Consider the following 26,402-nt stretch of genomic DNA (forward strand, 5'->3'; position numbering starts at 1 on the left):
GTAAATAAGGATACCAAGCCATACATAAGCCGTTGCAGTGGAGATGCCTTCCCAAGCATGTAAGCGCGAGTGGTCGGAAAGGGGGGTATTCCAGCTATCTTTAATACCATTATCAGCGCAGAAAAAAGCCCAGTCCTCGGTATATCCAACCCATGACTGTACAAGGGAAATAGGCACAAAAAGCTGGAATAATTCAAGTGGTTGCTGGGGCAGAGGGTTGATCTGAAAATCACGATATTCTAGGTTGAAAGGTTGAAAATCATCACCGCGGCCCTCTTCGGGCGGAATATCAGGTGCGCCGGTGGGGTCATTAGCAGCTGCTGTAAAAGGCGGGCTATCAAAGCTATGATCATCTATTATATGTATCTCTTGGGAGCTCATCGTTCTAATTGAGACTCGTTAGGGTCAATTTGTATGAGGATTTTGATGATTTTGGTGGTGTTGAAAGAAGAAGCTGTCTGATGGGAACTTCATGTACCCTGCAGGTACCTGTAAAAAAGCGGGGTAAGTGACCTCGTGGACGGCTTATGCCGGTCAAAGAGATACAACCATCTCCTCCTCCCTCCTCACCTTTCTTGTTCTGCTCTTCTCTCCTCTTTCTCCTCCCTCATCTACACCTTATTGCTTCTTGATACCCCGTCCTCAAAACTCTTCCGCCTGTTTCCTCTCCCTCACTCTCCCCCACACATATCCGCTCGCTATCGGCTCTGCTCTGCTCTCACCGACCGTCTCTTAACGAACCCATTGTCCACGTTTTTCTACCGCAAAGAGCTCAGTCAACATGTGGTAAGGAAGCTTCCTCTTCCTCGTCGCCGTCACCGCCTTTGTTACCGCCTAGCCTTTTCGTCTGCCCCGCCAGCCGCCGAGCTTCCACCGATTCTTTGCTTGCGACCGACGCAGGCTAAGATGGGATGGATGTTTATGGTTCAAGGCGATGGATGGGAGAGAGAAGCTGGGCTTCAAAGAAGGAATTCTGCGGCTCAATTGGTGAAACAAAATAACAATAGCTAACCATTACGATCAGTGGTATTTTCGGATACATCAACTACCTGGTGGAGAAGGACCGCAAGTTCATTCTCGACACTCTTGTCAACGGTCAGTAATTGCTTATCCCATGCTCATGTTCACAAGCATAATCATAATCATGGGCTGCGCCCATGTTTTCCCCCTCCTCAGCTGCCCCTCACCACCCCTTTCATCAGCCATGCCCCGCCCCGCCATGCACTGGTGAGACGCGGGATCAGCGCCCAGATTCGTGTTGCTGACACAGCCTTTTGCAAACAGGTCTGTCCCGTCTCGAGTACCGTGGATATGACTCTGCTGGTCTAGCCATCGACGGCGACAAGAAGAAGGAGGTTCTCGCTTTCAAGGAGGTTGGCAAGGTCGCCAAGCTCCGAAAGCTCATTGACGAGTCCGACCTCGACCTCGAGAAGATCTTTGATTCACATGCCGGTATTGCCCACACCCGATGGGCTACTCACGGTCCTCCTTCCACCACCAACTGCCACCCTCACCGGTACGTTTGAGAAATCCGAAATTCCCAACCCGATTGCTTAATTCTTGATCTTCGTTGTTCCATTTTGAGGATGCGAAGATCAGTTCTGAATTGGGAGAGTGATTTTGAACATGGTGTGCTAACTACAAACCCCTGAATGCAGATCTGACGTCAACTGGGAGTTCACCGTTGTCCACAATGGTATCATCACCAACTACAAGGAGTTAAAGACTCTTCTCCAGGCCAAGGGTTTCAAGTTCGAGACTGAGACCGACACTGAGTGCATTGCAAAGCTCACCAAGTACATCCACGACCAGCACCCCTCCATTGGCTTCACCGACCTTGCCAAGGCCGTTATCCAGGAGCTCGAGGGTGCTTATGGTCTTCTCATCAAGTCCGTCCACTACCCCCATGAGGTTATCGCCGCCCGAAAGGGTTCTCCTCTCGTCATCGGTGTCAAGACCGAGCGTCGCATGAAGGTCGACTTTGTCGATGTTGAATACTCTGACGAGAACGCTGCCCTCCCCGCCGAGGCTGCTTCCCAGAATGTTGCCATCAAGAAGAACGACCTTCTTGCTCCCGACACTGGCCTTCTCGGTGCCGCCGACAAGTCTCTCCTCCACCGATCTCAGTCTCGTGCTTTCATGACTGATGATGGCATGCCCATGCCCACTGAGTTCTTCCTCTCCTCTGACCCTTCGGCCATTGTCGAGCACACCAAGAAGGTCATGTACCTCGAGGATGATGACATTGCCCACATTCACGAGGGCTCCCTCAACATCCACCGCCTCAAGAAGGCTGATGGCAGCTCCAACGTCCGAACCATCCAGACCCTTGAGCTCGAGCTCCAGGAGATCATGAAGGGCAAGTTCGACCACTTCATGCAGAAGGAGATTTTCGAGCAGCCCGAGTCCGTCGTCAACACCATGCGTGGTCGTCTCGACATTGCCAACAAGACCGTCACCCTTGGCGGCCTCCGCTCTTACATCTCCACCATTCGCCGATGCCGCCGCATCATCTTCATTGCTTGCGGTACTTCTTACCACTCTTGCATGGCTGTCCGTGGTGTCTTTGAGGAGCTTGCTGAGATCCCCATCGCCGTTGAGCTGGCTTCCGATTTCCTCGACCGACAGGCCCCTGTCTTCCGTGACGACACCTGCGTCTTCGTCTCTCAGTCTGGTGAGACTGCCGACTCCCTCATGGCTCTCCGCTACTGCTTGGAGCGTGGTGCCCTGACTGTGGGTATTGTTAACGTTGTCGGCTCCTCCATCTCTCTCCTTACCCACTGTGGTGTCCACATCAATGCCGGTCCCGAGATCGGTGTCGCCTCCACCAAGGCCTACACCTCTCAGTTCATTGCCATGGTCATGTTTGCTCTGTCTCTGAGCGAGGACCGTGCTTCCAAGAAGGCTCGCCGCGAGGAGATCATGGAGGGTCTCTCCAACGTCTCTGCCCAGATCAAGTCTATCCTTGAGCTTGACTCCTCCATCAAGAAGCTTTGTGAGAACTTCAAGAACCAGAAGTCCCTCCTCCTTCTCGGCCGTGGCAGCCAGTTCTCCACTGCTCTTGAGGGTGCCCTCAAGATTAAGGAAATCTCCTACCTTCACTGCGAAGCCGTCATGTCCGGTGAGCTGAAGCACGGTGTCCTGGCTCTGGTCGACGAGAACCTCCCCATTATCATGATTCTCACCCGTGACGACCTATTCAAGAAGTCACTCAACGCCTATCAGCAGGTTATTGCTCGCGGTGGTAAGCCCATCGTTATCTGCAACCCCTCTGATGAGGAGTTCAAGTCTTCTGAAGCCGAGAAGATCGAGATCCCCAAGACGGTCGACGTTCTCCAGGGTCTCCTCAACGTTATCCCTCTCCAGCTCATTGCCTACTGGCTTGCCGTTCTTGAGGGTCTCAACGTTGATTTCCCTCGTAACCTGGCCAAGTCGGTCACTGTCGAGTAAGCTCGTTACTGTATTTTGACTGATGGTCGATGTACAGTATGAGTTTGGCGGCTGCTTGGGTTCCTCTTTGCTACTTGCAAGAGGCTTATGATGAAATTTGGAGTTGGGTTTTGGACTGCACTGGCCTGCAATGAACATGTTGGTCAAGCATTTTGTGTTTTGTCTACCAGGATAGCATGGAACGAAGTGTTTGGCAAAAATAAATGAATAAATGGGAGGCCAGGGACCAGGCTGGTCGTGGTCAGTATTAGATGGCAACCTTCAAGAAGAGGCTGAATAGGCACGTTGGCTTATTTACGATACATTAGTTCTAGGCAACGTAATCACGAATATCAAGTCTTACAAATTGACAATAAATTTGGTATCTAATAATTGTGAATGCTGCTGCGTCTGCAATCGCGTATGGAGAGCCTCATTGGATCTCTACATTCGACCATGCAGCGAACTGAACCATCGTTCACCGCATAGCATGAGGTAGTCCTAGATGTTGGGAGCAAGGTCCAAACCCCTTTCTTGATTTCCTCCCTGGCAAAACAACGGGGGAATTCAGTAATCGTTTCATTAGCAGGTATGTCGAACTGCTTGCAATTCTGGGGGTGCCGAAGTTTTTTCTTTCTTTCTTTTTTTTTTCTTTTGGAAGGGCCTCTAGTGCTGGCTTTGTTTTCCAGTCGGTCTGGCAGAGGTCAGGTACCTTTCCAATTTCAGGTCTCCCTGCAGGTTTAGGCGCAATGGGCACGGGATTAGACACTAGGCCCTCGCCTTGAATCTCTTATCACTTTTAGAAAACTACCACTCATATACAATATCAACTCATTAGAGCCCAAGACTTTGGTATCTTATCTTGTGTGACGCTGCATGGCCTTTTTGGCAAGGTCATGCTCATAAGGTTGAAAGAAGCTTCATCCTTAACATAAATGCAAAGGACAGATATTAAGAAAGAAAGAATACTTATTCCCTCCTTATACAGTATACAAGTCAAGGCATTGGATTAGACGTCAGTTGTTATAATAGCCGAGAATCCCAACCATATACCTCTGTGTAGCGAAAATAGAGGACTGGGTAAACTCAGGAGCTATCTTGTTTGTAGTTGAGACTTGTGGCAGAGATCTTATGACCACATACACGAAACCTAGTGCATAGGGCTAGAGGAGACACATAATATCCTATCATCAAACATACTCTCGAATGATGTGATGTGATGTGTTCTTACAACTCTACCATTTCCCCTGTCTTGACCTGTTCCCAGGCTATTGGACGAGAGGGGGGAAAGGAATTTCATCGGTGGCTTATTGAAGTTCACTGCATATTGTCAAGTATTATCATCATCATGATTGTACCAGCTGAATCTTCTCTAAAGTAACAGCAATCAAGCCGTTTTGGCTTGTATCTTGTGCAACCTCCCTAGTTGATTAAAATGTGACTGGCTTTCGTCACTCGGTCCTCCCATTTCAGCACCTGCCACGGGATTTAGACAGTTTGAGTACCATATCCGCGAATTCTCTCGGCAAAGGCCCAGCTCTGAGCCTCGAGCTGCAGACCATCGGTAAGCTCCACTCCTTCCTTTGTGACGACAGCCATCGAGTAAGAGTCCAAACTGCGAGCGTCGCGGTAGTATAGAACCTTCATGCATTCCTTGATGATCTTGATAGCCTCCTCCTTCTCCAAGTTCTGAGCGGCCTCCTCGTCGGGAACATGACGACGCATGATAGGCTGGGCTAGCATGGAACCGAAACCTGTAGCCAGACTGGGGGCACTGTAGGTACTGCCGAGTAAGTCGGCAGCGGCAAGGAATGGCTTGTCATCATCGTCGAGGCCAGCAACAAGGAGATGGTTCCACAGAGGGTCGAACTTGGAGCGTCGGCGGTAAAGCAGCTTAGCGAGGTAGCGGTGGAGGTTTGCGGCATTGAGACGGGGAGCGTCGGGGGATGTGTAGGCCTCGTCGAGGGAGAGGTCGATGAGATGGCGGTCGAGATACTGCATATCGGAAATGTCGCCGCTGAAGCCAACGACCGAGGACTCGGCGAAGGAGCGGAGTCGCTTGACATCGGTGAATCGGGCCAGAGAGCCGTATGACGCTGGTAACAATTAGCTTCTACTCAGGTATCGGCGCAGATACAACTGACCTAGGTTATCAGCAGCCATGACAACACCATCCTTGAACTTGACGGCGATGACGGAGGTACCAGTGACGATAGGCTGTTGGGTGTTTTGCTTGGGACCATTATCGGTCATGAAAGAGGCATCGTAGGCACCGTAAACATCGTCTCTAGGCTATTGGAGGTCAGTTTATTTGTAATTGGCCATGCTTGAAGGTGTAGTATCTGGGAGCACATACACGGCCCCAAGCTTGCGGACGGTGATCCATAGTCTATGCAGTTGAATGAAATGGGGGGAGAGAAATGCCGCGGATATTCGTTACTTCGATGTGAGAGAATGAGATCTTCAGTACGTATAGAGTATAGTTTTCGTCGCCGTCAGTTTTGATGAGTTGATGATGGAGTTGAAAGAGCTGATGTTCGTTAGTCCAGCCTTGCTCGACTTGACCTCACTGTCGCGTCCAACGGCAGCCTGCGACCAGCGGATAGGTGAATGTGGAGGGGCATTACATAAGTCAAGCTTGGGGCAGTGATTGGACCGACTGGCAAGCTGCAAGAGCTGTAGCTTGTAAAGTAGAGAGTACTTAGCGTGCCAGCTATAACGCATGTGGTTGAAACGTACCACTACCCAGGGAGCTCTCGCATGAAGTTGAGCCCCACTCGCACCTGCCCACCTTCCATGGCCAGCACTGGAATTAGAAACTGCCCGCAAAGCGCAAAACATGAGGTAGGCACGGTCTAGGTCAACACCATCAGCCTCATCTCGACTAGGCCAATTCCTCACCGTACACAAACTCAGCCTTGCATTTAATCGTCGCCGCCACTGTAAATCGCTTCGCTCATTTCAATTCTCTCCAACTCAACTGTAACAAATACCAAAATGCTCACTTCCGTGGGCCGGGCCGCCGTCCGTCGCGTTCAGACAACCCGCCTTTCTGCTTCCGCCCCCTCTGCCGCCCAATTGCTCTGCCGCCAGTCGACCATAAAGACTGCGCTCCCCATTCGAAGCTTCACCGTCTCAGCATGGTCCCCCTCTCCTGCCTCCGGCGATAAGAAGGCCGCCAAGAAGACGACGACCACCACCACTAAGAAGGCTACTCTCACCACCAAATCCAAGTCTAAGGCGACTGATAGCAAGTCCAAGTCCCAGACCAAGGCGAAGCCAAAACCCAAGGCTGCTGCGCCAAAGCCTAAGAAGGCCAAGAAGGAGGTTGATCCGGAGAAGGCGAAGAAGCTCGAAATCCGGGAGCTTAAGAAATGGGCGCTCAGAGACAAGCTGGCTATGCTTCCAGCCACCACTTGGGTGCTTTTTACGTCCGAGAATAAAGGAAGCCTCACAGGAACTGGTGGAATCACCCAACAAATGACTGAGCTATCCGAGAAGTTCCGTCAACTGACCGAATCCGAGCTTCAAGTGCGTCACCCCCTACCCCCCTTCTGTTACTAAATGAGCTAACACAAAACTCAGGACCTCTCTCGCAGAGCCGTTGCCAACCGCCAGAAGAACCTCGCGACTTATAAAGCTTGGGTTGAGACTCACGAGCCTGCGCGCATTCACTTGGCTAACAAAACCCGCCGCCGCCTCGCTTTCCTGACTGGCAAGCCTGTCAAGCAAATCTCAGATGAGCGTCTGCCTCAGCGCCCTACAGGCTCTTATTCCCTTTACCTTGTTGACAACTGGGACAAAAGCCATGCTGAGACTAACCAGGCCAAGTTCAAAGAAATTGGCGAGTCCTGGAAGGACGTGAACCCTACTGAGAAGGCACTATATGAGCAGCGCTCCGCTGACCAATCTGTTAAGTACAAAGCCGAGATGGAGAAGCTTGATGCGCGCGCAAAAGTCATCCAGGAAACTGGACTTGCCTAAGGAATTGAATATGAGGGGCTGCCACTTAGATTAGAGAGAAATTCTATGTACAAATGACTGTTTCGTGAGTGATCGCTGTGGTGCAGGTATAGGAACTCATGGTGTTTATGATCTATTTATGGTATGGTACTGATTATGAAGGGCTAGGGGTCAAGGGAATGGTAACGGGGACTTTGTCTGGTCTGGTTTGGTCTATTTTTGTTCTTGTTTGTGTTTGTACTGGATCGTGTATGGTACGATGGCCCTGGTTAAGACATGACATAACCCAGACTCAGCTGAGCTGGCAGTCACTTGGGAATAGTTGATAATCAAAGGCTCGTGCAACGTGCGTTTTGTCTATTTATGTCGCCTTATAACATTGAAGGACCAAGCTTTGCAGCTCTATCTAGTTGCGATGATTGATGGCAAGCGTTGTCTAGACCAAAGAGGAAAAAAAACCGACAAACGCCTCGCTTATGATATGAATGTTCAAGTCCTCCCAGGATGCCAAGTCGAGTATAATATCCAAACTGAAATCTGGTGCGAGCAGTCATCTGACTTATCCCTGCTTCTCATAAGGCGGGATTTCCAGAGCAACTTCACCATCTGCTCCATACCACTTCGCGCCACTTGTCTTGATTTGTCTTCCACTCGCAAGGTACAGGAGCAAGTATGTATGTTTCACAACATGGCCCCAGCAATATAATCGTATCCAGTCGTGGGTTTTGTCTCTACGACACCAGGTTCCCCAGCCCGCCAAACCACTCTTGAGATAATTAGCGAGGAAAACCCAAGTATCAAACCGGACAGCTGGGTCCCAGCCACTGCAGTTGATAAGCCAGTATCCTCGTTCGAAGGCTTCGATATCGCGTTTTGTCGTCGGACGATATCTCGACGACAGATCGCGGGCGAGTTTTGCGAGCTTCTCAGATATCAAATCTGCAGGATCGATGTCGTCAACTCCCACGGATGGGGATGGTGGCCGGATTTCCAAGCTACTGCTGACTTGGTCTCCCTGAGAGTTTCTCGTTGACAGAGCTGGGCCTGTATCGCTAGAGCTTCTGACTAGATCACCATGCTCCAAGTGTCCAATCTTGGATCGTTTTGAAAGTGGGGGTTCTGACCCTGCACGAGGCGATAGAGCTGGCGAGTGGTTGCTAACCACACTGCCAGAAATATGAGTGATATCTGGAGCCAAATGCTCGAAGGCTATCACCTCTGTATTCGCCGAGGGTATGGGAACCTCGGCTGCTTTGTCTGTTTGTGGCGTCGTAGGTACGATATTTATGATTCCAGGGGCCTCGACAGGCCAAGTTGCTTCTTGACTGTGAGGTGGTAGGGAAGAGGGAACATCGACTCTCAGTCCAAACTCTGGTAACGGAGGACGCTTCTTATGCGCAGTTGGCGACGAATATGGTTCCTGCGATGGCTGAGTTCTTCGGACGTAGCTGTGTAGTATACGTGACGGTGAAACGTCTAAGAGCGCAGCATCTGGCATGGGATAAGAGTCACTGATTTGACTCGCAGGCGCACACCAGGAGTTGATTGACCCGAAACTAGTATGGTCTGATGAGGGGATCGCACTCCGAGCCAATGCCTCACGCGGTAGACATGGTGATGATCGATTGTCTATAGCTCCTTCGAAACTTAGATCTTGGGATGTGATCTCAAACGATCGTCCAAACGAAGTTGTTACCCTGGTCTGACTTGGCGATGGCGCCCCTTGATATCGTTCTGGCATACGCTGTTGTTCCTCAACTGTCTGCGAATCTATCACAGAGAGTTGTGTGCGCCTGTGAGGCTCAAAAGATAGATAAGCTTGGGCAAGTTGTCGATATGAAACATCATCGGTTGATCGACTTGGTGCTGTGATGTGGACAAGAATCTCTGCGCCGTCCGAGCTGTTCCTTGCCATAGTCTGAATGCCAGTTGAGCATGTCGACTGCTTCTCGCCTAAAAACACTATTTCCCAAGAGAAGAGGAGTAATCGTGCTGAAGAGGAGAGGGAATGTTGTTCCCCAAGGCCGACAATGGAAGTTGTTTATATCCAAATGGGTCCAAAATAGCAAGTAAAAGAGAGCACAAGCCGGGTGAGACAAGGGTGAAGTTATATGGAATGAAGTTGAAGGCAGGCAAAAAGAGAACAAGAAAGAAGAAGAGTGGTTATGGTAGTCCTTAGGTAGTAGGAAAGGCGAGAGAGGAAAAAAGAGAGAGGAGAAGTGAAGCCTCGTGACACACGATATCGATTCACGCCGTAGACGTACGTAAAGAGGTAACTTGGTTCATGAAGCCGCTGAAGATTTAAGGAGCTGATCCACTGATTGGTTGCTACGGTAGGCATCTAACGTTAAGTTGAAGTTGTGGAGGTGCTACAACCCCCACCATATTCCCATTAGCCTAAGATATCAGCCACACAGAAAGAGGACCCCTGCTCTCACCACCAAATTAGCTCTATCCGTACAGTGGCCGTACCCCAGGATATTATCAAGAGACACTCGCTCTGGCTTACTCTTCCCACCTCCTCGACTCCTACTGCTACCGTACTCTCACAACATACGCAGGCAGAGCAGACACACACTACTGAAGATGGCTGAGAAGACAAAATCTAGAGGTCCACTCGGGAGAGTTGTCGTCATTGGCGGTAACGGCTTTCTAGGTCATCACATCGTCAACCAGGCCCTTGAGCAATGGACAACCACTGCCACTATCGGCGTCGACTTACGATGCGAGCGCAATCGCAATCCCAATGCCGAGTACCGAGAATGCGACATCACCGACCCCGAGAGGCTTCTCTCTCTGTTCGAGGAGCTCAAGCCCGACGTTGTCATCCACACAGCCTCTCCTGTTGCTGTCAACCCCAATATCGGCCATGATGTGTTCAAGAAGGTCAACGTCGATGGTACACAGGCTGTTGTTGACGCCTGCCAAAAGACGGGTGTTAAGGTTCTTGTGTATACAAGCTCTGCCAGTGTCATCAGCGACAACGTTACTGATCTGCTCAACGCTGACGAGAGGTGGCCTTTGATTCGTGGGGAGGCGCAGACTGAGTACTATTCAGAGACCAAGGTTTGCTCACGCCACATTCAGGTCGTCCCAGACTGTCTCGCTAACAAGATACCACCCGCAGGCACAAGCAGAGGAGATCGTTCTCAAAGCCAACCGCCAGGAGGGCTGCAAGCTTCTCACTACCTCCATCCGTCCCGCTGGTATCTTTGGCGAAGGCGACGTCCAGACTCTTGCAGGCATTCTCAACGCCTACAAGCGCGGCAAGCACACAATTCAAGTCGGCGCCAACGAGAACCTCTTCGACTTCACCTATGTCGGCAACGTCGCCCATGCCCACCTCCTCGCTGCGCAGCTCCTCCTCGCCACCGCTGCCTCCCCCACCATCCCCCTTGATCACGAGCGCGTCGACGGCGAAGCTTTCTTCATTACAAACGACACACCTGTTTACTTCTGGGACTTTGCCCGTGCCATCTGGCGTGCCGCCGGTTATGAAAAGGGCACAGAAGGCAATTGGGGTCTCAACCGCGAGGTCGGCATCGCCATCGGCTATGTCAGCGAGGTTCTCGCCAACATTCTCGGAAAGACCCCTACACTCACTCGCAAGTCTATCATCATGAGCTGCATGACCCGTTACTACAACATCAACAAGGCCAAGCGTGCTCTGCGCTACCAGCCTGTCTGGTCCTTGAAGGAGGGCATCGATCGTGGCGTGAACTGGTTCCTTGAGCAGGACAAGGCGGCTGCTGCCGCTGCCGCTGCCAAGGCGTAATCTTACTAGTAATGAGGGAAACGATCAAGAGGGTGCTCCTATCTAAAGAAAGAGCGAGGCGAATGTGGTAAAAACTTCATATCCGGCCACGAACAGCATATTTTGGCCTAAATATTCAATATGTGAAATCTTTAATTATCGTTTAGTCTACGAAGATTCAGCTTCAAGTACATTTTTAATCTCGCCCAACAAGACACATCGGCGTGACATGATCCAAGTAGCCGAACGGTCAGTTGGAATATGGTGTCTTGTAAACATCAGCGCCAGATCCCACGATTTGAATATAATAATTTTAGTTGTGTCCAAGCAGGTGAGACCAAGGTCCAGTCATTCAGTCGTAAGTATCCAAATGGAACATAATCTATTGTTCCTACCTCGCTTGTCGTCACTTAAATCCATGACCAAGATCCCATCTGATCCCAGAATGAAGCCAACATAAACTAGTTTGCATCCTCACATCTGACCCAGCACACACGCATGCACTTTTTTGCACGAGGAGTCAATGACCCTCTTCATCTTGTTCTCGCCTCGCTTCGCCTCACCTTGCCCGATCTCAACACTCCAATGGGAATCAACCCGCTAACATGGTTTACTCCATCCAACTCAGGTATAGAAGAAGATAGAAAGAGAACCGAAGATAGAAAAAAAAACATAACAACACCATCTCTTTGAGCCCCCTTTTGTTTCGTAAGAAAAAGGTATAGACCTCCAGCCCTTCCCCTGCCCAATGAACAAACACTCAACCCAGGAGAAGATGGTAGTAGCAGACATGTATCTCTCATACCACTTAGGTGACGGGAGCTTGAGAAGAACATGGCATGAAGTTGAGTGTCGAGAAGGGAATAGTAATAGGAGCGAGATCATCATCCCAGCTTCCAAGAAGAAAGAAGAAGAAAACTGCCAGGTTTGTCGTGTCGTGTGGTGTAGAAAACGATGAATGCCAAGGGTTTTGTGATTGGTAAAATGCTTTTTTCCTGTTTGTTCGACAGTTGTATGCTCTGATATAGCATATATAAGCCTGAGGAAGAAGCGAAGAGGAACGCCGTCGACTATGCAAATGACTCTCTACTCCCAAATCATACCTCCTGAACTGCATGTAGAATAACGAAACGAAGCTTGACACTGGGCGTTTCCGGGCCCAGCTGTAATCAAGAATATCATTGTAAAAGACAAGTATCATGAGTTGCCGGACACACCAAGTCCGCTGCCTTGACGTCCCATACCAGAGTTACGCCATTCTCGCCTCCTGCTATGCTCGGCGCTATCGAGCTGACTGTCCGACTGGTTGAACTGATTGACCCCATAAGGCGAAGCATTGCCCAGATCGTTACGTCCTCGGAATCGCGCAGGAGGAGTTCCGTGCCCATTGTTGGGGTTAGGCATTGAAGGGTCTTGTATCGTGCGAACAGTGGCTTCACCCTGCCAAACTGCTGGGTCAGTTTCTACTCGCCGAGCTGGTGGTCGGGTGGAGTTATCCTGACGGTTGTAGACCTCGTTTACATCGGCAATAGAAATCTGTCCCCGTCGATCTTGGAAACGCTTCAGAATATCCTTCGTCGTGAGGTCTCCACTGTTGGTAAAGATGTAAGGATCGTTCATGAGGCCAAGGATCTCATCAGGAACCTAGAAAAGTCAACATAATGGCCACCACCCTAAAGAATGCCGATTCTCACCTGGCACATTTCCTCGATATGTGTAATCATCATTTCCACGGCATCAATAACATACATAGCCTCGCTATCTAAAGCAGGTGCCCTGTTGGGATTTGTTAGGATATTGGGCGCAATAACGGTGGCAAGATTTCTCGTATCCATCTTAGAACCAAGGTCTTCATCCAGTTGGTGAAACGTTCCAGCCCACTTCAGGAAACTGAACAGAATCTCAAGACAGTCTCGGTGGCTCTTTGGTAGGAGACAGCAGGTCAAGTGCAGGCACTGCTTTCTCTTCTCAGGGTCCGAAATCTTGGCAGCACTGATCCATAGCCTGTATAGCTTGTGAGTCATCAGCGGATCTGGTAGATCTCGCAGGTAACGTTTGAGAAGCGCAGCAAGCTGAACGACGGGCTGTTCCATAAAGTTGACCACGTCACAACCTTCAGCGTTGATAGTATCCACCAGGCCTTGCTGCTTCTTGATGTTGCCATTCTTTCGGAACACGCCCTCAACCGAGAGATCCATCTTACGCATCGACGAAACAATATCATCGATAACAGCTGGGATTCGAAGCGTGCCCGGACCAACACCGTCTGTCGAATCCGCACCATCCCTTTCGATGATGATCTCTAGAGGCACACCGAAGACGCCCTTTTTCTTGACGTTCTTGCTCTTATCATTCTTGAAGGCTTTTCCGATATTTTTCCAGAAAGTCGCCTGTTTACGCGACTCAATGAAGCTCAGTAGTTCTTCCAGTGAGAATTCTTGCTCAATCATGGGCTGCATGGTGAGGACGGCAAGATGGCGGACGTTGAAGTACTCGAGACCAGAGAGTTCAGAGAAGAACTTTCGTCCAATTCGCTCTTGCACTGTTTCAGTGCGCTCTCGGTCGGCTGACTGCGTCCGCAGATGACCCTGGTTTGAAGAAGATGCATCTAACGATCGATCTTGAAAGGGCTGTGGTGCTTTCTGCTGCAGATCTCGGGACTGCTCGACAGCTACTATCCTTGAGATATCATCCAAAGTGATACCATCATTTTGTCCAAACATTATGTCGGTCGAGCCTTGTGCACCGTGGCCCTGCCCAGCATCACCAGATGAACCTGGGCGAGGGCCTTTGCCATCAGTGTCCATCACTCGAGAGCTTCGAGCTTGTCGAGCACTAGAGGACAGGTGCCTATCCAGTCGCGTGCTGCGTAGCCTGCGTACATCATTAAGAGTGTTCTCATAAGACGACTCTCGTTTGCTGCCACCGGGTCCTCGTGACTGTGAGTCTCCTCCCCGTGACCTCGGGTCACTTCCTTGACCATCGCCTGTACCATACCCGTTATTATCAGTGTCATCTTTGGATCGCGGGAGGGTTCCATTAGCTTTTAGAATATCCAACAGCCGAGCCAACGCGACTCGAAGTAGAAAAACATATTGCTGTAGTTTTGAGACGTGCTCGAGTGGTAAAGCATTGGCTCCAGCACAGTTGGTGCAGTATATCTTTCGATCCAATGCGTTGAGGCAGGCCTCTTGTAACGATCGTCCAACATCTCGCCCGCACCTTGTGCACTTAACACAGTTCAGGTGCCACCTCAGGTCACCATTCTTGGCACACTCGTCCTCGACAGATCTGTGGCAAAGAGAGCAGTGGTCAGAGTCGTTGGCAGAGAGCTTTCCGCCGCTTGCGGTCACCGACAGCTGACCGTCATCGTTCTTTACTGCGTCAAGGTCGCTCAAATCGTCTAGGAACTGGTACAGGCCTGTAGATGCGCTGGCTTCGCGCTCGAGACGGAGGGCACCCTGAAGGCAGATTCGAATTAGAAGCTTGAGATAATGGGCAAGACCTGTGACGAGGGACAACAGCTCTTGCGTGACACCGAGTTTGTGAGTAGCGTTGTCTTGTGTCTTGGAAAGTAGAGAGAAGAAGGAAACAATCTTCTTGCATAATAGTTTGGCTTCTCGCCCGTATGACATCCCTAAGCAGAAAGTTAGATCTCATGCATCTCACATTCAAAGCTTGATAGACTGTACCTTTGTCGTTCAAGCCCACCATAGTCTCATCTAGGCGATCTGCCGACTGGAACAAGACCTCAACGTGCCAGATAAAGCGCTTTGCAACAAATACACCCTCAACATATGAGCCATTGCTGACATGAAGCAGCATGTCAGAAATGCAGGCAGCAGAGGACTCTTCAAAGGTCGACAGGACGCTCCATATACGGAACACCTTCTCTTCCATGCGCTCTTCCTCCACACGGATAAGGTCTCTGCCTGCAGCATCGTCCGAACTTTCCAGCGCAGGTCGCGAGTCCGTGGGTTGCGCTAACCGCACATTCCAGAATTTGTGAATCATGTAGCACTCGGGGTGCCAATGCTGATTTTGTCCATTTCTGAAGATCTCGACGAATTGCTTTAGAATGGCTGTCTGGCAGCCATTGCACTGCTGCGCAAACTGTGTGGAATAATGATAATGGCAGTAGACGTTTCCGTCATGTTCGTAGTAGCTATCCTGAGCGCCGAAAATTGTTGAACATAAAGAGCAGGTAAAATGATCGACGTGGTACTTTCGGTCTAGGGCCGTGATGTAGGAGCCGCGGAGCGCTCCCCCGCACTGGTAGCAAAGGAGGCCAAGTCGACGAAAGTAATCGGTTTCGCACAGAGGATATTGTCCCCGGCCATTTTCGTCTTCGGCAGGGAAGAACTTTGAGGCCACTATCTCCCCGCAATCCTATTAGTGAAAGATTAGTATCTGACCGTGATCGAGGAGAACAGGGCCGGCCTAGGGGTTCGCACCTGGCACTTGAAGCAATCAAGATGGAATGTTCCATCAAGAGCTCGCACAAACTGACCCGTTAAGGGCTCACCACACGCCTGACACGTCCTCGCCTGGCCGCTGGCGGATCTTCCACTTCGCCCTCGCGATCTGTTCCGCTCAGCACTTTTGCGGGGCGGCTGGTCCTCAGCCCATCCTGGGGGATTCGGTGTACCTGGGGCGGAGGCGGGTGGCCGCGGTCGATAGCTGCCGTTGTCGGGTGTGCGAGTTCTGTATATTTGACCACCGTTCTGCCAGTTTGAATCGGCATGCGGGGGGATGTCCTGGGCGTGATAATCGTGGGAGTGGTCGCCATGGCCATGCTCGCCGAGCATGGCGTCGTCGTAGCTCGACGCCATCGTGAAAGCAATGCAGGACGTCGCTATAACACAATTCCCCCTCCTCGCTCCAAACCAGTCAAGCACGAATGGCCTATCGAGACCAAATTTCCAGCAAAGGTCGACAGGCGTTTGCAGCGGTCTGCATCAGCACCAGCTGAGAGGAAGGCAACGACGGCAGCAACACGGACTTGATCGGGGCCAATTGGCGAAGTCGGGCGACTAATTCAACACGGTGAGATGCGGTATCGTTCGTGGGATAGGTAAGATCGAGCACTATCTGGTGTTCGCGTGACAGCCGAACAATAAGCCCACCCAGTTCGGACTAGGATGATGAAAGGCGGCAGGAGGAGCAAGTCGGTGGCAGCGAAGAAGCGATGCAGTGTGGTGCGGCACAAGACAACCAAGACCCGATCGACCTAGCCTAGTTGTACCTTATGTGAGGCTGGAGCAGGTACTGCACCGTAGACAGTAAGGCTGAAGCGGAGAAGGGGAAAAAGAGACAATGGAAGAAGATGCGATCGATGCAAGCGCGGCGCAGCGCGTCTGCGGCAGCGTGGGATGAAGGAGCGTGGGAGATAAAAGTCGAAGCCTGTCGTGAGAGTCTAAGGTAAGGTTAGGTAGGTAAAGTGAGGTATGGATACGGTGTATGGAGTAGAATATGGAGGTAGCAGGAGGCGCCTGGCGGTAGGGGAGCTGAGGGCAGTTGTGGTGGTGGTGGTGGTGGAGAGCCCAGGGCCCAAGGATAGACACTTAGAAGAGGTACCTCCAGGCTGTGCTGCAATAGGGGATTAGAGGTCAGATTGAAGTATTCGACCTGGACCTCTAGGACCTTACTCTCCTACCTTACACATTTACTGCTAGGGGCAAAGGTCGGGTACCAGTGGAGGCAACCTTGGCGGGGGCCTATTGGTACAGTGCCTAGATGAGACTGAGCGGCAGATTCTACGCCAGATCAGCTCCAAATAAGGGACGGGGCTAACTAAAAATGGTCTCAGGAGGGACAAACTGAGCACTACCTAATTCCTGGGCGACCGGATAGCAGCATCAGCTACGGTCCAACAAATAGTCATAAGGTGTACTTGAGATTCGAGCACATGAGAAGATGAAAGAAAGATTTGGTTCAAAGACCCAGTCAAGGAACAAAAGTACATCGAGTCAATGACAACCGCCAATGCGTGCGTGCGTGCGTGCGTGCGTGCAGCAAACCAATACAAGGGACCGTTGCCTTATGCAGATGCTGGGCTTGACACAGTCCAACGAACAAAATGTGAGATGCTGGTGGGCTCTAATGGGGGATGGAGTCCAGGTGGGCCCTGTTTGTATTAGGGGCGTTTGAATACATCAAAATATTAATTTGCTGCAATTTCCAGGCGATGAGGATCCACGTCCGAATCCAAGGAACATGAGATTTAGTGAGATCCATTCATACTAAAATAAAAATAAACGGTGAATCCATTGTTTCGAATCTTGCTTCCATCCTTCACTTCTTCAGGTGCAGGTGTAGATGCTACCTACATATATGCATGTCTCCGTCAGCACAGCCCTCGAAGGATGGATATCAGTTATTTAGGCACTTTTTCTGTAGTAAGATATGGAAAGTAGCTTATCAAGGCAGTTCATAGTTCTGCTTCGAGGCCTACAGTTCCCCCCTTTCAACCGTTGGATGTTTCTCAGAGAAGAAGAAGAAAAAGGAGGAGGGGCCAGAAACAACAATTCCATATCGTCAGCAAATATTAGGGTCCATCCCCAAGGGTGTCACTCAAGCAACTACGTGTGTGTCGTTCTCAATATGGAGTCAGAAATTACAGTACATGCCTCACCTCTCAACTACCTATGATCCTTGACTCAAAAGTGACAAGACTGAACCCATGCTTGTCCACTGGGCGTTGCTGGGAATGTCTCCGCCTGAAGTCAGCCTGAGCCTCTAACTGGGAGCTGCAGCACTAGGTGAATGGTCAAAGCTGGCCCTACCTGGGCAATGGACAAAGCACGGCTTCCTTTATTAGTCTTTGCAGCACCCAGCACTACCTTGTTTCTCACCACTCGAAGGACGGTGAGTTTATGAGGTCATTCCAATCCCCAGATTCCCCCTTCGAGCCTGGAAACGAAACAGGCTAACTATCAGCAGAGAGACATAAGAGGGAGAGGAGATTTATCGTCTCACTAGAGGATCGAGAAAAGCACAGTCAGATTTCTTCTTTCACAGTACGCTACTGCAAATAACCTTGCCGTATTGGAAATTGCTATGATGAAGATCTTATCACGTGTAGGTGTGGAGGATTAGGGGGCCACGTCCAAGAAATGCCAACACAAGCCATGCACTAGACAACTGTACAGAGAATGTGAAGTCTAATAAGAGGACTATATGCTATGGAGGTGTATGAATCTTATGGCAATCGCCTTAATAGTGCGTGTAGCATCTGTATCTGGTGAGATTGAGGCCAGTGTCAAAGCGACAAACTGAAATGTTGTGACGCAATACCTATACATCAAAACACTCATATTGTGTTATCTTGCTTGCCAGCCTTTGGCTTCACTTTATGTGTTGCTAGACAGGTATTTTGATATTGAAATAAATTAAAATTATACGGATACATACTATGACTAATTGCCGGTAATAACAAAACATCATGAAGCCATAAAAACATTCTTGTCGTTTCAAGGTGTGCATCAGAAAAGCCAAGCCGCGCATTGCTGATGCTCATGCACACACACACATACACAGCCAATCCGATCCCTGAAATTGCTCCACAAGCTTCCCGTCAACCCCCAGTCTCATTAGCATCATATCAACCCTGGCAACATCCTCGAGGTCTCCAGATGCTGATAGACAAGGCACGTGCAGGCTCGGCTGTGGATGTGGCATCTGAATAAGATTTCAAGCATTATCATCAAACATTCAATATTCTCAAGCATGCACTAGCTCCTTGAGTCTCTTCTCAATCTTCTGTCGGCCCTCAAGAGTCCTCCAAACCTCATGGGGTGCTCCATCGACGATGTCCCAGTTCTTGAGGTTCTTGGTCAACTTGGTCAGGTCTCGCTGTTTCTTCTCCCATGTATGGCTATCCTTGATGTGCTTGCCGGAGCTAATAACGACAAGCGGCGTATCCTTGTCCTGGATCTGACGGCTGGTCAGCGCATCTCGCCGAGTGAACGAACCGGCGACCAGACTCTCCTGCAGTTTGGCAAAGATGAACTTGCCATTCTGCTGGGCCGATCGTCCGTATACGCGGTCGCGGCTCGTTCGTCCGCGGAAGATGGCACCAGGGATTCGGTCCAGGCCGAGTGGGGAGATAACGCCCCAGAGCCAGAGAACGAATCCTCGGCCGGGTGATGCAACGTCGTCGAGAAGATCCTCATGTAGGGGGTCGACAAGGAGCAGACCTTTGATGTGATCTCCGTGGCGCGCTGAGAAGACTCTTGAATAAATCGATCCGATTCCGGCACTTGCGAGGATCCATGGTCCGCTCTCACCAGCACCAGCCAGTGCCTCACTAAGGGTATCAACCACGAAGCCTGCTGATGATGGAGAGGGTGCATTATCTGACCACCCGTAGCCAGGTCGATCGGCGAAGCAGTATCGTGAAATGGAACCATTCTTGACGGCGTTATCCGCAAACCCCCAGAAATCGTATTCTACGGTTCGTTCGCCGGCTTCGAACAATACGGTGGGCAAATCGTTGCCCTTGGAGTCGGTCTTATTGCCGTGGCAGTAAACATGGATGCGATATTTGCCGTTATCAACCGGATACAGCTTTCCTGGGTATGACACACCGGCGTCGAGGGCTCGCAGGATAATGGTTAAAGTGATGAGGAATACAGCCACTGACATGATGGCGTAGGCGACCGTTGAAATCATCACCTCGGACCATTCGAACAAGGTTCGTCTCGTCTCAGCCCGACCTGTCAAGCGTTCCTCTTCTTCAGCCTTGCCCCATTTGACAGTTCGATCGACCACCAAAGTCCAGAGACTGGTGAGTAGTGCCCAGATGACACTGGCAGCACCGACCCAGCCCTCTTCATGTCGAGTCTTTTGAACGGACAAGATGAGAACCATATCGAGGAGGATAACGCCCTGTCTGTAGTGTGAGTAAGCATGGTCAAATGCAGTGTCAGTTGTGCAGACTTACGGAAATGAAGATGGCAAGAATTCTGACAGATTTGGATGGCACCTCGAAGAAAAGAAGTGTAAAGATGAGATTCGCAAGTGTCCACGTCGCGAATCCAAAAGCAAACCAAGGGCTGCCACGAGTTCCAATGCCAGGGGGCGTCACAAAAGTAGAGACAAGAAGCAGAATCCACCAAACAAGCGTTATCAGGGTAAAAGCAATTGTCAAGTATCGCAAAGCTCGGATGCTCCAGAGATTATAGGGCGACACTGCGGGATCATCGGGGGCAAGTAGACCAGGCTGAGTTGAGTTGACGCGGTTCGGGAGTAGTCGAGTGTGCTCATCTGGCACAGCCTGTTCACCCTCCTCGGGGTCATTGATAGGAGCAGCCCCATTTGTACCGTTTGGTCGGTCTTCGCTTGAGTCTTTTGGGGATGAGAATAGAGGCATTGTGGGAGTGAGTTTATTGTTTGTTTCTCAGTTGATGGCTGCTGCTGCTGCTGCTGCTGCTGCTGATAGATGGTCTCAGTGTAAGAGTATAGGTAAGTGAGAGAAAGATGTGAATATGGGTGAAACCTATTCTGTCGGAAATCAATCGCTAGTGACACATGCAATACAACATTCACAGAAAAAAGCCCATTCAGTTCAGAAGTTTCTCTAATGTCAAACTTGTCCCAGGGTTCTATATAAACCCATGGACCAACTGCTAACGTATCCATGATGAAGAGGCTAAAAAGTAGAATACGTCATAGGCCAGCCATCTCAGCTCCCGGATTGAACATCACCAATTACCATCGTTGAAAGCTCACCAGGGAGTACTAGTGCGGACACAAGCTTCCGGGAGATGGAGCTTGCAGCTGAAGCTTGGCTTTTCCCAAAACAATTGCTGTTTAACATGGCCACTTGATCAAGAGTTTGTGTTTCCGATTGCAAAAACAGGGCAGCAATTGAGTTAGCCATCACCGGAAGGGAGGAAGATCGCAATGATGCGCCGTAAAGCGACTTGGTCAAGGCCCTAATTGTAAGCAGCGAAGGATAGTTCTGTGCATTTACCATCACATGCTCCAGATCATATGATAGACTTCTTACCTCTAAGTCAGTATTAAATAATATGTAATCAGTCTTGGCTGGCCCGAATCTTCTCGGCATTTACCATCTTGCAAGTTACCACGCAATCATCCCCCCTGTTGGTGTCCCCAATGACGGCTGTACAACATCATCATAACACAATAATCAAGAATATCTCAAGATTTACTACGAGTCCACCTGTATTTCCACTGCGTTTGTGGCGGTAAATACTCATTAATAAATTCTTATTTATAAGAAGTTCATATCGTTCGTTCATTGATACAATGGATACGTAGGTGCTTATTACTCTACCCGTGCTCTATTTCCACCACGTTTCCATATCAAGGTGGCTTAAAGTATCACTTCTTGGTACAGTTTTTCTAATTCAACTTAAGAGTAATAATGATATCAAATTCATACTCTCGAAATTATTGTTAAATTTGTATCGTAAGTACCAAAATGAAACGAGACAATGAGCGCGCTATATATTATCCATCTTCCCGCAATCGTGACAGGGTATCTCTGTATCTCTCATTTTTGACCCCATTCCATATGAACTTCCAGCATCTACGACGGAGGAAATCAAACAGCGTAAAGATCCTTACCCCCATATTTCATACATCGTTACACATTACTCCATCACAAATATTGCTTCTGACCTCAAGTGTCCCAGGGAGCAACAGGATTGTATTCCTTGGCACTGGGGACTGTACTGATACTACTCGACACCGAATGGGACGCTTGGCTGAGCCCTGAATATGACTGCGCCTCTTCTCGTTGCTGCCGTGCACGCTCGAGTGCCTTCTCGGGGCTGGGTCCTCGTGTCGAAGTGATGGCGTTGTCGGGTATTTTGCCAATAGGCAAATGCAGCTTGACTGCCGCTTGAGGATCCTTCATGTCGATATTGTGCCGTCTGTATGTGTTCTTCTTCTGGTCCCTCATGGCTTGCGCTGATGGTTCAGCCACTGATAACCAATCCTTGACTTGAGTGAACCATCGTGACTTTTCCTTCTTGGGCTTTCTCGTGTCTGCTGATGACATGGAAATTCTTGATCTATCGTTTCCACTGAGAGATGGGTCATATTCAGATTGTGGGTGGCGTGGTATGAAAGCTGATGACCTGGGACTGACAAGTGTCTCTGTGGTTGATCTGGTAGAAGATGACATGATTTGATGTATATGAAGCTCGTGAGAACCACCAAGCTAAGTGGCTTTCAACGGTCAAGTTGGAAATTTGATAAATGATATGGATCAGTGGAGGGCCTCTGATATATAGGCCAAGGCGTCGGTTGACTGAGGAGATCCAACAGCCTGTGTGGGCCTGTGAAGGGATGATATGCCAACTGGTATTTTCAGGATATGCCTTGAATAAATGAATATTTTGAAAAGCCGGGCGTATCTAAATTAGGCATAGTCTTCAACCATGTGGTGCTGGTGATCTTGGTGATGTCGCCTCTGGAGACCTGGAGGTCGTAAGAAGTATTCTTCCGTGGCAGACGACAGGGAATTCTGAATTCCGATACTGACAAATGCAGGAACAGATAGAATAGCTATGATTGTGTGGCCCCAAAGCTTTGGCGTTGGACGTCAACGGCGGTAGTGGCAGGATGATGCAAGTGCGCGAGTCGTGCAACGCATAAATGGAAGCACTGCCGACGGCAGCTAGAGGATCGCCGGATGGATGGAATGCAGGAAGAACTATTGCTTCTGGAAGAGGAAGAAACAAGAAAAGGAGCAACAAGGAAAACTATGAGAGGGGTTTCTAAGGTTGAGAGGATGGATGATGGAGATGTCAAGTCAGAGAGATGGAGGGGATGCTCATAAATCACGGGGTAGAGGGGATTTCAAGTGAGGTTCGGACAGGCACATACCATCGAGTTGTCCAAAAGTACTTACCTTGTTCCATAGCATAATAAAGAAAGCCAATAATCAACCTTGGCAGCGTCCAATAGTACAAGCAGAGGTACTTGACATGCATTACCTTACCCATCCATCCTTGTCACAAGCCTCCAGCGTCACTTCAACTCCATCACACCCTCGCAAACTGGTGTACGAAATCCGATCTTGGTCTAGGTTCTATGTTGAGCTGAAGAGCCAACATGAAAATTGCTCACCTGGGCTGCTGATTGGATGAGAGTCGCTATGAAGCCAGGATCCCTCTCGCGGAACGATGCAACGGCGAGACCTTGTGGCTTGTCTTGGTCTCTGCAGTAGTTGAAGCTGTCTCCGAATGTTTGTGGGTCGGTGGCTTCTACGGCGAGTTCAACAGGTGAATTCGCCCTGTAAGAAAATGATGGGCTAGTTCCAAACGCCGAGGCACCGTTTGTCAATTCGGTTCTTGTTGCGAGGCCGAGTCTTGTAAAAGGCGTCAAAGTGTAGACTATCTTCTCAACCCGAGGCTACCGTTTTTTGATAACGCAAAAGTGTTAAACGCCTCTACTGACGATCATTAACCAGACCGGAAATCTGCAGCATTGTACTCTGCAGCATCTCACGTCGATGTTTGGGTGGCTGGCTGGGCCTCAGATCAAGCGATACAGAAAAAAGCAATTATGCGAGTATCCATGGCACTCGACGTGTCGATCAGGCTGTCAAGCTTTTGAAAAGTCAACAACCATCTTGATGAAGCACATGCTGAATTGAACCTTTATATGCAAATCATTTACTAGCTCTTGATGGTGTTTGCTAACAGAGTTCACTACTGCGCGACACTAACGGAGTTGTGCTCCGTTAGCTGGAGGCGTTTTCGGATTGCTCTACAAAGTCCACACCAGAGTTTATTATCATCTCCCACTTTTATTTCCCATGCCCCTGACTACCGCCAGCGTCTTTTACGAAGGGCTTGAAAAATGCCGTGTCTCGGTGCACAAAGACAAAGCCATCTTGGCTGAGCGTAAGGCCGCTAATGCACAAAGGCCGAGATGGCGCTCGAACATCAAGCCAGAAGTCTTGGCTCTCGAGCTCTTTTTGGACGCGGCAGTATGTCTGAGACCTATTGTGCTCAGAGGCTTTCCGAGAGCTTGGTACAATGGGAGTCGAGACCAAATGATCGACACATCTCGGTTCAACGTTGAACCTAACAGGACGGATGACTTGGCTAGCACGCGGGGGATAGAAACGTCACCCATCTTTAGCCATCGAGCTGAGCGTGGCGAAAGGTGAAGAGACAAGTGCCCGAGTGCTCAACATGTAGCTACCAGATAATGCATCCGTACTTAGACCTCAAGCCATGTTAAGTCGGAAAGGTCAACAATCGCCGTCCACCTCACGCCTTCATAGCTGAGACATTGTGTCTCTCGAGTCTCGACAGGGAATGGCAATCTATTTCAGCCTCTTGGGGCAGCTTTGTGATATCAGCTCCGCTCTAGCGCATATAGACAGACGTATGACAAGAGCTCGTCATTGTGATTCTGTGAGACCATATCCCTCTGAAAACACGCGCCCTGCAGCAAAAAGAGCCGGATTGTCCCTGTCCATTTGTGTTTGTGCCTCTGGAGAAACGGAGGTGAATGTCTCAGATGGCCAAATTATAGGATGGTCTGTGCTTACTCGCATCGGAGCTGGCGCGAGATCTTGTCCGATCGTTAAATATGGAGATCTCCCAACAGGGTTCATCCTAGCCATATCCTCCATTTAAGGTCCACTCTTTCACTGATGCACCGAGACTCAAACTCACTGAGTTGAGGTTGAGACGCTTAGAAAGCTCACGATCCCCTAGTAAATGGAGACGCCCTGGCGCCTTTTCTGGAAACAAAGTCATCACATTCACGCGCTTTGATCTCGATCTGTATCTTTGTATAGTTGCACTGACCTTTTACCCTTGCACGATTCCAAAACAGGAATAGACCGCTATGCATCTGACGTTACACCCAAAAGCCGCTCCTTAGTTAATCAGACTTGGCTGACCCCGCCATAAGCTGCTTCTTCAGAGGGGTTACCTTGTTGAGACACCTGACATCCATTCCATGTCCTGCTTTCACCAAGCGTCCCGATCCCGTCCCGTCCACTTCTCTTCTCACTTCCCTCATCTTCGGTGCTGTGTCCCACGTCTTTGTTCCTATTGGACCATTCTCACTTCCTCCTCCGCCGTCGTCCGGAGCTCTCCCGTGACATCTCCGTTCTTCGGTGCCTAGCTCACAATCAACTTGCGCAAGAGCTTACATCTTTGTCAGAGTCAACAAAAGCAATTTCTTCAGCGGCGCAACTCGATCATGCCCGCCCTCACAATCAACACCGACAACCCTCCCAGCAATAATCCCCCTTCTCCGACCCGACCGCCTGTTTCCCCTATCACACCTCCCTTGCGTCCTACCCAACGCCCATTGACCGAAGCTACAAGCGCAAGCGCAAGCGCTGGCGGTCGTCCAAGCCTTACACATTCACAACCCGACCAGACTTCAATACCACCGCCTGCACCTCAACCAATAGCCTTTGATTCCAACCCAGACGTCATTGCGCTCAAGTCAGCGATTTCCATTCTACAAATTCAGCGACAGCGCGCTACTGCCGACATCCAAGCTCTCAGTCGCGCAAAAGACGAAGCTGTCCAGGACCCTGAAGCTTTCGTAAAAGACCTTGTCGCAGGAAAGATTAATGCGCCTGAAGATGATAGCGATAGCGATGATGAAGATACAGGGATGAGCGGTCAAGGCAGCGGTAATCAACAAGACCCCGGTGAAGGGTCCTCCAAGCAGCGCATCGCTACCCAACCACCAGCATGGACGAATCTTCCCCAGCCGCAAAATGTGGTTCGCTGCCCGCCCATCAACTGGTCGCAATACGCTGTGGTCGGTGACTCCCTCGACAAACTTCACAACGAACAAGTCACGCGTCCCAACCAGGGCACACCAGCAGCGATAGGCGTAAACGGCATGTACGAATTCAGAGGTGAAGGGAAGCAAGAGAGATACCAAGGTGTGGCGGCGCCCTATAACCCAACCCAGGACCGCCTAAGCAAGAAGCCCAAGAGTAGGAGGTCATGAGAAATGATGGCACCATGATTCACGAAAGAAATCGCGTACACAGATTCCAAATATTGTCTTTGAGCGGAACTTTGATGCAATGGATACATCATATTCACATATCGGCGTTAGAGAATAGATGGTTGGCGTTTCATATGGTGCAAACAATACAACCCGACATTTCAATTATGCTGATCACTTATTCTGGTAACATTGGCAACGAAACAAGCAATTATGTTGGATTTGAAATTTTTGTACTGAGCAACTTGCAAAAGGAAAGCCGTATGTAATATCTTAACCTCTT

At 49.9% G+C, this 26,402-nt stretch overlaps 9 protein-coding genes across 9 annotated transcripts; 4 read left to right on the forward strand and 5 right to left on the reverse strand.

Moving 5' to 3' along the window:
- The first annotated feature begins 383 nt into the window (after nucleotides 1-383).
- Nucleotides 384-3,807, forward strand: FOBCDRAFT_212350 (uncharacterized protein). Its single transcript, XM_031182625.3, has 4 exons — nucleotides 384-786; nucleotides 1,025-1,095; nucleotides 1,285-1,516; nucleotides 1,659-3,807. Exons 1-4 carry the CDS (start codon nucleotides 782-784, stop codon nucleotides 3,448-3,450), a joined length of 2,100 nt encoding a protein of 699 aa, XP_031043393.3. The 5' UTR covers nucleotides 384-781; the 3' UTR covers nucleotides 3,451-3,807.
- Nucleotides 3,808-4,756: 949 nt separating this feature from the next.
- FOBCDRAFT_212351 (nucleophile aminohydrolase) lies at nucleotides 4,757-5,994 on the reverse strand. The gene is made up of 3 exons (XM_031182627.3): nucleotides 5,786-5,994; nucleotides 5,574-5,721; nucleotides 4,757-5,525 (listed from the first exon to the last, which is right to left on the reverse strand). The coding sequence occupies exons 1-3, from the start codon at nucleotides 5,813-5,815 to the stop codon at nucleotides 4,918-4,920; spliced, it is 786 nt and encodes a 261-aa protein (XP_031043395.1). The 5' UTR covers nucleotides 5,816-5,994; the 3' UTR covers nucleotides 4,757-4,917.
- Nucleotides 5,995-6,219: 225 nt separating this feature from the next.
- FOBCDRAFT_247028 (uncharacterized protein) lies at nucleotides 6,220-7,744 on the forward strand. Its single transcript, XM_031182629.3, has 2 exons — nucleotides 6,220-6,960; nucleotides 7,015-7,744. The coding sequence occupies exons 1-2, from the start codon at nucleotides 6,427-6,429 to the stop codon at nucleotides 7,411-7,413; spliced, it is 933 nt and encodes a 310-aa protein (XP_031043397.2). The 5' UTR covers nucleotides 6,220-6,426; the 3' UTR covers nucleotides 7,414-7,744.
- FOBCDRAFT_212354 (uncharacterized protein) lies at nucleotides 7,745-9,774 on the reverse strand. The gene has a single exon (XM_031182630.3). It carries the CDS (start codon nucleotides 9,305-9,307, stop codon nucleotides 7,952-7,954), a length of 1,356 nt encoding a protein of 451 aa, XP_031043398.2. The 5' UTR covers nucleotides 9,308-9,774; the 3' UTR covers nucleotides 7,745-7,951.
- On the forward strand, nucleotides 9,771-11,441 carry FOBCDRAFT_212356 (3-beta hydroxysteroid dehydrogenase/isomerase family-domain-containing protein). Its single transcript, XM_031182631.3, has 2 exons — nucleotides 9,771-10,458; nucleotides 10,520-11,441. The coding sequence occupies exons 1-2, from the start codon at nucleotides 9,979-9,981 to the stop codon at nucleotides 11,165-11,167; spliced, it is 1,128 nt and encodes a 375-aa protein (XP_031043399.1). The 5' UTR covers nucleotides 9,771-9,978; the 3' UTR covers nucleotides 11,168-11,441.
- A 455-nt stretch (nucleotides 11,442-11,896) lies between these two features.
- On the reverse strand, nucleotides 11,897-16,272 carry FOBCDRAFT_284118 (uncharacterized protein). Its single transcript, XM_031182632.3, has 4 exons — nucleotides 15,601-16,272; nucleotides 14,839-15,535; nucleotides 12,841-14,783; nucleotides 11,897-12,790 (listed from the first exon to the last, which is right to left on the reverse strand). The coding sequence occupies exons 1-4, from the start codon at nucleotides 15,976-15,978 to the stop codon at nucleotides 12,344-12,346; spliced, it is 3,465 nt and encodes a 1,154-aa protein (XP_031043400.2). The 5' UTR covers nucleotides 15,979-16,272; the 3' UTR covers nucleotides 11,897-12,343.
- Nucleotides 16,273-18,519: 2,247 nt separating this feature from the next.
- On the reverse strand, nucleotides 18,520-20,761 carry FOBCDRAFT_314360 (uncharacterized protein). Its single transcript, XM_031182634.3, has 2 exons — nucleotides 20,091-20,761; nucleotides 18,520-20,035 (listed from the first exon to the last, which is right to left on the reverse strand). The coding sequence occupies exons 1-2, from the start codon at nucleotides 20,517-20,519 to the stop codon at nucleotides 18,869-18,871; spliced, it is 1,596 nt and encodes a 531-aa protein (XP_031043402.2). The 5' UTR covers nucleotides 20,520-20,761; the 3' UTR covers nucleotides 18,520-18,868.
- A 965-nt stretch (nucleotides 20,762-21,726) lies between these two features.
- FOBCDRAFT_284128 (uncharacterized protein) lies at nucleotides 21,727-22,350 on the reverse strand. Its single transcript, XM_054702879.2, has one exon. The coding sequence runs from the start codon at nucleotides 22,302-22,304 to the stop codon at nucleotides 21,798-21,800; it is 507 nt and encodes a 168-aa protein (XP_054558854.1). The 5' UTR covers nucleotides 22,305-22,350; the 3' UTR covers nucleotides 21,727-21,797.
- A 2,760-nt stretch (nucleotides 22,351-25,110) lies between these two features.
- Nucleotides 25,111-26,294, forward strand: FOBCDRAFT_6255 (uncharacterized protein). Its single transcript, XM_031182636.3, has one exon. The coding sequence runs from the start codon at nucleotides 25,349-25,351 to the stop codon at nucleotides 26,117-26,119; it is 771 nt and encodes a 256-aa protein (XP_031043404.2). The 5' UTR covers nucleotides 25,111-25,348; the 3' UTR covers nucleotides 26,120-26,294.
- The last annotated feature ends 108 nt before the right edge of the window (nucleotides 26,295-26,402 follow it).

This window comes from Fusarium oxysporum, chromosome I (assembly GCF_013085055.1).
Source record: "Fusarium oxysporum Fo47 chromosome I, complete sequence".
Lineage (NCBI taxonomy): Eukaryota > Fungi > Ascomycota > Sordariomycetes > Hypocreales > Nectriaceae > Fusarium > Fusarium oxysporum.

What these genes read in the sequence shown, in the direction of transcription:
- FOBCDRAFT_212350 (XM_031182625.3), top strand. An exon ending in TCTCGACACTCTTGTCAACG is followed by an intron (nt 1,096 to 1,284) that starts GTCAGTAATTGC and finishes TTTTGCAAACAG; the next exon opens with GTCTGTCCCGTCTCGAGTAC. An exon ending in ACCAACTGCCACCCTCACCG is followed by an intron (nt 1,517 to 1,658) that starts GTACGTTTGAGA and finishes CCCTGAATGCAG; the next exon opens with ATCTGACGTCAACTGGGAGT.
- FOBCDRAFT_212351 (XM_031182627.3), bottom strand. Translation starts at nt 5,815, where the DNA reads ATGGATCACCGTCCGCAAGCTTGGGGCCGT. An exon ending in GTCCGCAAGCTTGGGGCCGT is followed by an intron (nt 5,722 to 5,785) that starts GTATGTGCTCCC and finishes GACCTCCAATAG; the next exon opens with CCTAGAGACGATGTTTACGG. An exon ending in CATGGCTGCTGATAACCTAG is followed by an intron (nt 5,526 to 5,573) that starts GTCAGTTGTATC and finishes AATTGTTACCAG; the next exon opens with CGTCATACGGCTCTCTGGCC.
- FOBCDRAFT_247028 (XM_031182629.3), top strand. Translation starts at nt 6,427, where the DNA reads ATGCTCACTTCCGTGGGCCGGGCCGCCGTCCGTCGCGTTCAGACAACC. An exon ending in TGACCGAATCCGAGCTTCAA is followed by an intron (nt 6,961 to 7,014) that starts GTGCGTCACCCC and finishes CACAAAACTCAG; the next exon opens with GACCTCTCTCGCAGAGCCGT.
- FOBCDRAFT_212354 (XM_031182630.3), bottom strand. Translation starts at nt 9,307, where the DNA reads ATGGCAAGGAACAGCTCGGACGGCGCAGAGATTCTTGTCCACATCACA.
- FOBCDRAFT_212356 (XM_031182631.3), top strand. Translation starts at nt 9,979, where the DNA reads ATGGCTGAGAAGACAAAATCTAGAGGTCCACTCGGGAGAGTTGTCGTC. An exon ending in AGTACTATTCAGAGACCAAG is followed by an intron (nt 10,459 to 10,519) that starts GTTTGCTCACGC and finishes TACCACCCGCAG; the next exon opens with GCACAAGCAGAGGAGATCGT.
- FOBCDRAFT_284118 (XM_031182632.3), bottom strand. Translation starts at nt 15,978, where the DNA reads ATGGCGTCGAGCTACGACGACGCCATGCTCGGCGAGCATGGCCATGGC. An exon ending in GGTGGGCTTGAACGACAAAG is followed by an intron (nt 14,784 to 14,838) that starts GTACAGTCTATC and finishes CTTTCTGCTTAG; the next exon opens with GGATGTCATACGGGCGAGAA. An exon ending in ATATCGAGGAAATGTGCCAG is followed by an intron (nt 12,791 to 12,840) that starts GTGAGAATCGGC and finishes TGACTTTTCTAG; the next exon opens with GTTCCTGATGAGATCCTTGG.
- FOBCDRAFT_314360 (XM_031182634.3), bottom strand. Translation starts at nt 20,519, where the DNA reads ATGCCTCTATTCTCATCCCCAAAAGACTCAAGCGAAGACCGACCAAAC. An exon ending in TTCTTGCCATCTTCATTTCC is followed by an intron (nt 20,036 to 20,090) that starts GTAAGTCTGCAC and finishes CACTACAGACAG; the next exon opens with GGCGTTATCCTCCTCGATAT.
- FOBCDRAFT_284128 (XM_054702879.2), bottom strand. Translation starts at nt 22,304, where the DNA reads ATGTCATCTTCTACCAGATCAACCACAGAGACACTTGTCAGTCCCAGG.
- FOBCDRAFT_6255 (XM_031182636.3), top strand. Translation starts at nt 25,349, where the DNA reads ATGCCCGCCCTCACAATCAACACCGACAACCCTCCCAGCAATAATCCC.